Source organism: Hypomesus nipponensis, chromosome 3 (assembly GCF_054491055.1).
Source record: "Hypomesus nipponensis isolate SF chromosome 3, ASM5449105v1, whole genome shotgun sequence".
Classification (NCBI taxonomy): Eukaryota; Metazoa; Chordata; class Actinopteri; order Osmeriformes; family Osmeridae; genus Hypomesus; species Hypomesus nipponensis.
In genome coordinates, this window is record NC_140363.1 from 13,297,021 (window position 1) to 13,307,415 (window position 10,395).

General features: G+C 42.6%; 1 protein-coding gene across 1 annotated transcript; it reads left to right on the forward strand.

Annotated features, from left to right (window-relative positions):
• The first annotated feature begins 302 nt into the window (after nt 1–302).
• Nucleotides 303–10,343, forward strand: znf292a (zinc finger protein 292a). Its single transcript, XM_084677068.1, has 8 exons — nt 303–461; nt 1,887–2,041; nt 2,248–2,326; nt 2,477–2,612; nt 2,731–2,933; nt 3,110–3,246; nt 3,554–3,695; nt 3,818–10,343. Exons 1-8 carry the CDS (start codon nt 312–314, stop codon nt 9,893–9,895), a joined length of 7,080 nt encoding a protein of 2,359 aa, XP_084533194.1. The 5' UTR covers nt 303–311; the 3' UTR covers nt 9,896–10,343.
• Nucleotides 10,344–10,395: the final 52 nt, after the last annotated feature.

A 10,395-nucleotide genomic window follows, 5' to 3' on the forward strand; every position in this document is an offset into this window, starting at 1 on the left:
AACTTGAGGACATACCAATTCCATCTTTTCACATCACTTTACAATTATATTTGTATCAACTGACAATCAAAAGTCTCTAACAAATCCGGGCAACGAACAAAGTCATTAAAAATACCAAATAATTATTTTAGCTCTACAGATAGGTTTGTTCTTCATCAAGATGTCATTCTAAGGTCACTGATGCTTTGTTGATATCAAAGAATGTGGAGCCGTAACAGCAGCCTCTGCGCTCCCCTCCCCCCTTGCGTGTCCGTGCGTGTGCAAGCCTGGCAGCGTACATCTGTGCGTACGCGGCCGTGATTGTTGTGAAGATGGCGGAGGGAGAGACAGAGAAGGAATATGATACACGGAAAGCTATCGAGGTGCTTCGAGAACAGTTCCAAGAATTAACTAAAATATTAAAAGAGAGCCCGATATCAACGTTGGAGGCTTCTTTGCATTACTGCCAGGAATTCTGCAAAGTAAGCATTTTTTTCACCAACCCATCCTAGGTGGCCAGCTACACAGCTTCCTGGCCGAGGATGCGCGTGTACGTTAGCTAGCTAGTTAGCTACAACAATGTAGCTATTGCAGCTAGCAAGCGAACCACGTTAAGGACAAATATAATCGCATGTGCTCACCCCTCCAATATTATAATTTTATAGAATATGTACATTATAGTATCTGACGATGCATTGTATAAGCTTTTACTAAGTACCGTGTGCAAGCATCATTCATTTTTTCAAAGCTTGTGTTGCTAGTAGTTAGCTAGTAGTTAGCTAACTGCTTTGCAGACTCCCTGTGATCATGCCGTGCAAAGATGGATGTGTAGTCAGGCTGGATTTAGTGCAATAGTGAACTTGTTTTTTGACGCTCTGTGTGAGTTACGAGAACATTTTCGCTTTATATGGTCATGCCTGTCCGAAATAAAGCGGCGTAGGTCAGTTCCTTCAACATCTGTCCATTTGTCCATTGTGCTCAGCCAGATCAATATAGGTGCCAAGAATAGGCCTCATGAGTGAATTTCCATTTTAATTATACAACGCATATAATTTGATTGTGTTTTGGGGTAAATTACCTGTGTAACGTTATAAATATAATTTATTGCAGTTTAGTGGAAAAGTGGGGACATTTGCCACACAGATGTGTACCACTAGACAGCATCTGGTCACATTTTGACGAGCATGTGACGTTGACGAATGAAGGAAATTAAGCATTTATTTCGATGACATTGTGAAAGATGCACAATGGTATTTAATAGCAATTAGAAGTGTCTTTAAAAACCCATTGGGGTTAAATGAACTCGTGCATGCTGTTGTGCTGACTTGCTGACTTGCCCTGTTAGTTTTGGGGCTATCAGAGATCAAAATGTATACTGGATTGCTTGGAAGGGACATTAATAGCCTAGTTTGATCATTGAATATTGCCTCCAAAGAAAGAATAAGGGGTCACACCCAAATAATGTCTGCTAGGCTTCCTTTCCTACAGAGATGGAGAAAAGGGGGAAGGGGAAAAAAATGTTTTTTTCTTCCCCTCCTTCAGATCCTGGCTCGATACTTTTTCTTGTTCTATTGTGGCTTCACCTGTTGGTAGATATGTATGAAGTGCTTTATTGCTTGAAAATTAGGCATGCATATTGTGCTTTCATGATCAATTTGGTCAAATGACCTACTTAATACCTAAAGTTGATTTATGAAGTTAATTGTACATTTTTTGGGGGGATTTACTGAAAATGTAATTATATAATTTAGGTTTAGGAGTAGAATAATTATTGTTGTATATGCAGGATGGTTAACTCCCTTTTTAATCAGGTGTCTAAGCAACCTCAAAGATTTTTCTTGAAAATTAATTCTGTAGGCCTATGTCATTTAGGCACCCCTGTCATAATTTGGTTATCTGGCTTTTAGGTCCTTGTGGAACATGCAGGCCGGTGGAAGACAGATGAGGATCCACTGCCTTTGCTGGAGGTTTACACCTTGGCCATACTCAGCTATGCAAAGGCCACTCCTTGTCTCTCCTCCGAATGTGAAAATGTGCCACTTGTACTTGAAAAGCTAACACTGTGAGTAACAATATGATGATTTGGTCATTATATAATGTTGTGAGACAAAGTTGAGACAATTTGTTGTTCTATTACTGTAAGATTCCCCTTTATTGTATTCATGAAGAACTGCAATAGAGTAATCTAATCCTTTTGAATATAAGCAAACAAGCGAGTAACTCAAAAGATTCTGTGAACTGTGTATTAATGTGTTACAACACATGCAGGAGCTGTGTGGAGTTGCTGCTCTTGTTGCCAGAGCATGTCCCTGGTGTCTTATGGGAGGACTTCCAGTCCTCTGTGAAGGTCAGTGTCCCTACTGCTGTTCTGTGACTAGAACGCTTAGTGAAAGTCAAAACAGAAAAGTAGGCTAATGGGGCTGGAAAATGTTACAAGTAGTTCCTCGATTAATATCATTGCTTTATGATTGAATTAACCAGTTCCTGTCCTTTGTAGATGGCACACAACTTTTTACAAGAAAGTGGCAACATGCAGCTCCACATGCTGCCAGCTCTGGCTCAGGAGCATGGCATGTGGTCCAACACCACACTAAGCCGTATTCTCTCAAATGACATGCCTGAGATTGAGAGAGGTAAATTGTTTGTTTGAACCATGTTCAAGCTCAGGAAACACAGAACATTATCTTCAGATACAGGGCTGAGCCATCTGTTATGAAATTGTGTTTGAAATATGTTTTCTGTTTTCCAAAGTTCATGAATTTTTGGATTTGGAAGGTCCCACACTTCTCAACATGCGCATAAAGCACCTTATGAAAGGCGGATGCATTGAGAAGGCTACCGTCCTGTCCAAGGTGTGTTCAGAGTACCCGGGATATGAAGGAAAAGGAAACTTCAAGCAAACATATCTGGTTTGCATTTGTATGACAAAATCACCAGAGCAACTAGTGGTTGAGGTTAGTAGGTTTAACTTATATAATACTTATTAATAATAGGAATGACTGTTTGTGTGTGAAAGGTTTTGGTCAACCAGCACCTCATTGCATTCATTATAATACATTACGTTGTTAAAAGCAACTTTAATGATCCATGTTTAAAAAAAAATAAGACTTTCTCTTTCTGTCTGGGCCAGATTACACATGTGGACTGTAAAGATGCTCTAGAGATGATATGTAATCTAGAGTCAGAAGGGGAGGAGAAAGAGGCTCTTTGTTTGTGCGCTGCGTTCCTAAAGAAACAGCTTCTCCAGGGAGACATGTACTGTGCCTGGTGAGTCTTACCCTCTCAAACACTTTCCACTCATCACAAAAGATTTTTCATCTGATCCCAACAATCCCAGTCGTGCTGAAATACAATGGTAGCACTGTCATCACTTAAATACTCATTCAAATACTGAGTAGCTGGATGACTAAATATAAACAAGCACCCTCTTGAATCACCCACACATAATATAATAAGAATGCTGGCTGTGAAAATATACTTTTTAGGGAATCAGACTATCAGCACTCAGCACAGTGTGTCTGTAATGGGAACTTTCTCTTCCTGCTTCCCAATGCTTTTACTTTCTCATCTCAAGGGAGCTCACTCTTTTCTGGAGTAAGCTAGTGATGCGTGTGGAATCCTCGGCAGAGGTGTTTCTCGCTCAGTGCAGGAATATGGCCCTTCTCTCCAGGAGTGTGTGTCACATTCTCTTCCTCATTAAAGTGATCCAATCTGAGGTGAAATGTGCTTCTTCCCTCTTTGTATATGATGTTACTTCTTTTTCTTTCTTTTTTTAGCAATATCGCACAAACAAAACTTTTACCCCATGACTCATTCTTTTTGTGTGTGTCGTTTTCAGGCTGAGGGGACAGGACTGCCGGCATGTATTGAGATGTGCATACAAGCTCTACAGATGGCTTCCAGCGACAACACGGACAGCAAAGTGACCATCTGCAAAACAATCTCCTGCCTTTTGCCCATTGATCTAGAGGTCAAACGGGCATGCCAACTGACGGAGTTCCTTCTCCAGCCTACAGTGGACTCGTACTACGCAGTGGAATCACTCTACAATGAACCAGACCAAAAGCTGGATCAAGAGGAGAATCTACCAGTACCCAATTCACTACGCTGCGAGTTACTGTTAGCCTTGAAGACACAGTGGCCTTTTGATCCAGAGTTCTGGGACTGGAGAACCTTAAAGCGCAATTGCTTGTCACTGATGGGCGATGAGGCATCCATTGTGTCATCAATTGACACTCTTAATGACACTGATGACTATGAGACTGAGGTAGCAGACAAGGGCCCAGAGTTCACTGACCTGCAGGATTTTCTCACTAACACTACAAACGAACTGAATGAAATAACTGATGAGAAAGAAAAAAATAGAGAAGCTAAGAAATTAAGGGAGCAGGGATTTGTTTCTGCAAGGTTTAGGAATTGGCAGGCCTACATGCAGTATTGTGTTTTATGTGACAAAGAGTTCTTAGGTCACCGGATTGTTCGTCATGCACAGAAGCATTTCAAGGATGGGGTCTATATGTGCCCGATTTGTGCAGATAGTTTTGACAGTAGGGAGGTTTTAGATCCACATGTTGCATCACATGTAAAGCAATCTTGCAAAGAGAGACTTGCAGCTATGAAAGCCCAGAGCAAAATACGCAAGCCACCACAATCCCCAGGCAGCCAGTCTAAAAGCTTCAAAGATACTGTCGTGAAGGTCGAGGCCAGTTCAAGCGATGGAAATCACACCAGTTCCGACACATTGGTCCAAGTCACTCCACAGAAACCTCCACCCAAATGTGAGCAGGAGTTTACTGATGACTGCTCCTGTCCTGTTACCAACTGTAACAAAGTTTTCAAGTTTTTCCGTCATCTGATGTGCCATGTAAGAGCCCATAAAGATGACGAAGAAGCCACTCATTTCCTCGAGTTACAGAAGCAGAAGGTAGTGTGCCAGTATTGTCGTCGGCACTTTGTCAATGTTAGGCACCTCAATGATCATTTGCAAATGCACTGTGGCACTAAGCCTTATTTCTGCATACAGCTGAATTGCACAGCAAACTTCAGCTCCAATTCTGAGCTCCTAATGCACAGGAGACTACACACAGAATTCAAAGCGCAGTGCATGTTCCCTAATTGCGGGACCATTTTCAACGAGGCTTATCTCCTTTATGATCATGAGGCACAGCATTACCTTACTTACACTTGCAGAATGGCAAATTGTGGGAAGACTTTTGATTCACAGATCCAGTTCAAGCAGCATCAGGACAGCCATGGACCAAATGATGCTCTCGTTAGTCAGAACAACCTTGAACTTAAAATGGAACCATCAACCCAGTACTCCCCAAGGAAAGATGGTAAATGCTCAGCCTTTGTTCGCCTGGAACGGATTAATGCACATGATTACATGAGGGACGGGGCCCTGAAATCAGACGCATCAATGTCTCCCCAGCACCCTAAAGAACTGGGACCTGTGAGAGTGAAACATTCAGTTGAAAACATGCTGAATTCTGTTATGAGCCCCACAAACGAACCACAGAAGTGTTACACCCCGTTGACTCCACCTCCTGCATTACAGTTGGGGGATGGCAAACTAGATCCCCATCTTCCTCAACCACACCATGCTGCTATGGCAGCAAATGGTGAGAATCCCATGGATCCCTGTACAACTAAACATGTGAAAGGGGACCTGGAAGACAAACCTGATAATGGAGTACCCCCTGTTTATCAGAAAGTGTTGCCACAGATATTTCCCACACCAGCAATTAAGAGTGAAAACCCTTTTTCGTTAGTAGGGTACCCCACCACTCCTACTGTTTCTAGCAGTGATGAGAACGCTCACAGCTGTCCATTTGAGGACTGCACACGCTCTTACAGCACCAACAAAAGTCTTTCCAGGCATGTAAAGAAAATACACCCTGACATTTTTGAGAAATGGAAATTGGCCAAGAAATACAATAAAGTTGTCAAGATAACGGCAAAAAAGATGTCATCCAAGGCTTCAGACGTTGATTCACCGTGTCAAGAGGACAGGACACAGCATCACCTGTCACCTCTATGCAATAATACTGGGCTGCAACAGATGGAATACCCAATAGCATGCTCAAGCTCACCTGCTCCTTGCTTTCCTGTCTCCACTGATCCAGTGCCTATTACTTCAATGATAAACCACTCCATGTACCCTCAATGGGGCAATACACAGACTCCCACTGGAATGATGAATGCAGACATGTCTCAAGCCTGGTCTACATCTTCCGTGAACAATTGCTATGCAGATGCCTACCACATGAATGATTACCCATCCAGGATCTTAAACCACTGGCAGTCAGACCCTTATCAAACCCCAGCTGTTCACCCATCAGAGAGAGACCAAGAGCATTTAATGGCAGCTATCCACTGTGGTACTATCCCACATGTTTGTTCAGAACCAAGTTTGATGAATGAAATGTCTCAATATGTGTCAAGCTCTTTAATGTTGGATAATGGGGTACAAGTGCACAATGGTGGACACCAATATGGGATGATGCCTCCAGATGTCCATCCAGATAGTGTGGATACTTCCCTGATAAGAAAAAGCAATGTCAATATGCCTGACCAGATAGATAATGATATTATCACAGTGGTTGACAGCATGCCAGGGGGGAGTTATAACCCATCCTATGTTCCTAATGATTCTTCCAGCCTCAGCCCCAGGACCCTAATTGACAACCCAAGTAAAGAAATTGGCCGTGACAGCCAAATCACACTGCAAGGCACACTGGAGATCAACAACACAGAGAATGTGACACCCAGTTTTCAACATCAAATCGACAGCTCTGTAGAAGTCATGCTGAGTCCACCTTTGCAGGCAGATATCCCATTTGAAGATGATGCAGAGTCTGAGGCTGCGCCGTCGGAGGAGAAAATTGGCGATAGTGACGTGCAAAAGGGAAAACGGAGGCAGAGCAAGAGGGCTAAATGGCCAGCTATTATTAAGGATGGAAAAGTCATTTGCAGAAGGTGCTTCAGAGAGTTCTCAAGTACCAAGTCTCTTGGAGGTCACTTATCCAAGCGCTCACAGTGTAAACCACTGGATGAAGTAGACCTGACTGCTGATTTGCCAACATCATTTCTTGACTTTCTCAATGATCCTCATGTTCCTGACACTAATGGAGCAATTTATAATATGTCAAATGGGGATTATCTGCAGGAAACTCTTAATGTTCCTACTACAAAGGCTTCTGAAATTGGCCAACAGGAAGTACAGAAACCTCTGGATTCCCTTCCAACTTCTGGTGGCCATGCCTCCCACACCACAGAGTCCAATGGAAGCCTGGCAGTTAACACCAGGTCTGATACAGCCTCTAATGCAGCATGTCCAGAGACCAAGCTCATGGAGATTCAAAACGCTTTTCAGAAGTTGGATCTAGTTGAGGCGGCTCGTGAGAAAATGCTGGAGAAAAGCTTGACACAGCAGACTCTCGGTTGCAACGATGCAGTCTCAGAAAATCTTAAAAGCATGACTCCAAAAGTGAAGGTCAAAAAAGAAGTGGAGCATAGGGAAAAGGGCCCCAAGCCGTTTAAGTGTGAACAGGATAACTGTGAGTATGGATGCATGACAAAAGAGGCATTATTTAAACACCTTAGCAAGATGCACGATTACTCTAATGAGATGATTGAGGAATTGAAGAAAACCCCAGTCAAATTAGCTCCATATATTTGTCAGATTTGCCCAAAAACGTTCACACGAAGTACCGGCCTTAGAATACATTATGAAAATGTTCACCGCCTGTCAAAAGATGAGATATTAAAGTTGAAGTTGGGTCTTCGCAAGAAACGGTCAAGTAATCCAAGCACAGACACAGAGCCAGAGAGTAGTAATAGTCATGACAATGGGCCCTCAGTAGGCTCATCTATAATAAAACAAGAGCCACTTGACATTGCTATTGCTGGTCTTATGGAAGGCATGGATCAGGAGGGAAGTGCCCCGCAAGACATCCCAGCAGGAAATGCAGAACCCGATCCCACGCAGCAAGTTATAGTTGGGCAGGTGCAGCCAACAGAGAGAAGTCCAATGAATGATGACAGTTCATCATCTGACATGGCATCAAAATTCAAAACTGGGCACACCCCAGAGGAGAGAACCGAGACGGTCCAGCAAGCTGACCACACTCCAAAGGTGGAGCAGAAGCTAGATAAAATAAACATTGTAGCAGAGAGTGAGATCCAGTCGGAAACTTCAGCTCTGAGTCAGACAACAGAGGCAGTGCCCAGCCAGCAGGACCAGAATCCCTCCCAAGAGAGACCAAGCAGCTCAAAAGGCACACCATCTAAAGATAAGGGTCGAGTCAAGAAGAGGGAAAAGGGCAAAAGAATAACCCTTAAAATATGTGAGGGTGACATTTCATTCAGCCCCTATAGACCATATCGCTGTGTTCATGCAGGGTGTTCTGCAGCGTTCACCATCCAGCAGAATCTAATCCTCCATTACAGGGCTATGCATCAGTCATCCCTCCCTCAAGGGGAACTCTGTGCAGAGAAGGCTGATGCCACTAGTGAACAAGATGCTGAGGTCAATGACAGTGAAGTCCGGTGTCAAGTGAAGGACTGCTCGAGGATATTCCAGGGAATCACAAGATTGATTCAACATTACCTATTACTGCATAAATTCACCCGTGACAAAGCTACGGCCATGATGTCTAGCATGAAGGTAGGGACGTTCCAGTGCGACAGGTCACAATGTACGCTCTTCTTTGATTCTGTGGATAAATACATTGAGCATATAAAGAACTTTCACAAGGAAATTAATATCTCAGAGAGTGGAACTGTGGATCAGACATTTAAATGTGAACATGAGGATTGTGATCGCGTCTACACCACGCGGTCAAACCTTCTTCGTCACCTCATGAAAAAACATGATTTTGTGTGTGATGCTAAGACACAGCATGTTAAAACAGAAGAAGTCAGTCCAAATCACGGCAAAGAGAATATTGAAAGTAAATTTAAAATAAAGAAGAAAATTGCAAAGAAGAAAGATGCTAGAACACCGGAACATTGGACTAGCTTTGGCAAGCCTTCTCTGAAATCCCATGAAGAAGCATCTGCCATGTGCACCAAAAAGTCATCTTTGCAATACCCCTGTATGATAAAAGGCTGTGATGCAGTCGAACGGGCTGAAAGGAATATATTCAGACATTACACCACTCACGGCCTAGCTGAACGGTACATTGAGGATCAGAGAAGCCAATTCATTTTCTGTAAAAAGCTCTCACGCTCAAGGTTCAAAGATGCTAACAAATCCGAGGGCATGTCTACAAGCTCATCTTCAGAACAGTCAGGCCCTGATGAGAGTGGCGCTGAGAGTTCAAAGGTCAGTAGTCAGGAGCAAGAATCGTTGGAGGGCGTCATCCAGGATGAGACCAAGCTATCAAACGACGAGAGCTCCGAGTCCATCGCGTCCACAGGGGAGGAGAAGAAACGGAGAGGTCGTCCCCGGAAGAAACCAGCCTGCTCAGAAAAGAGGTCAACACCGAGAACTCGCTCAACTGTTATGTCTGAAAACTCTGATCCCGGCACTGCTGGACTCATAGAGGAGCAGCCTGAGCATGAAGAGTCTGTTAAGCCTCTCAGATTTGACAAATCTTTCCTCCAGTTTCTGGACACCACAGAATCTCCCGACACTCCGAAAAGGAAAATGACTGAAGGCTCTGCAACTGAGCTGCCTTTGAAACGGCAGCGAACATTACAGCAGAAAACTGTTAACATCATGAGCAAAATACCTGATGAATTCAAAAGCTGCCAAAACCTTGTTGACTTTAGAAACCCTCTAAATCTAAAATCGGTGACTAATGTTAAGATTGTAATGGATAAAACATTTTCAGATGGTGCTGAACATTTGTTAAAACAACTTCAAGACATGCGACCCATGGTAATTATAAAAAAGTGTCTCTATAGTTGATGGATAGCTCACAGCTGGATGTTTTTACTCTCCACTCACTCAGGATTTGAGAAGAAACATGCTGCAGACAGGTCTGTTCATAGCGCATCAGATTTCCAATAGTTAGCAGTTTTTGGTCATGTGACCATGAAAATATTTTATACTTATGATATGTATGCTACAGTCGATTTTATTATGTATGTTATTAGTCACAAGAACCAGGTAATCTATAGAACATAGATTTTAGAACATGTTTGTATTTATGATGCTTCTAGTACTAAAATTGTTTTTGCTAAACGGAGAATTTTAAGGAAAAACAGAAGTCTTTATATATCCCTATGGGATTTTTTAAGTTGTGTTTGTATTTATTTTTCTTATATATTTTCTTTCCAACACTAGTATCTGTAATATTTACATGTCTTCCACAAAGTGTTCAATAAACTGTAACTGGTCGCTTTTGTAAAACTTCTACAGTCTAAGTGTATGTGTTCAGTTGTCCATAACATGTTAGTTCACTCAGA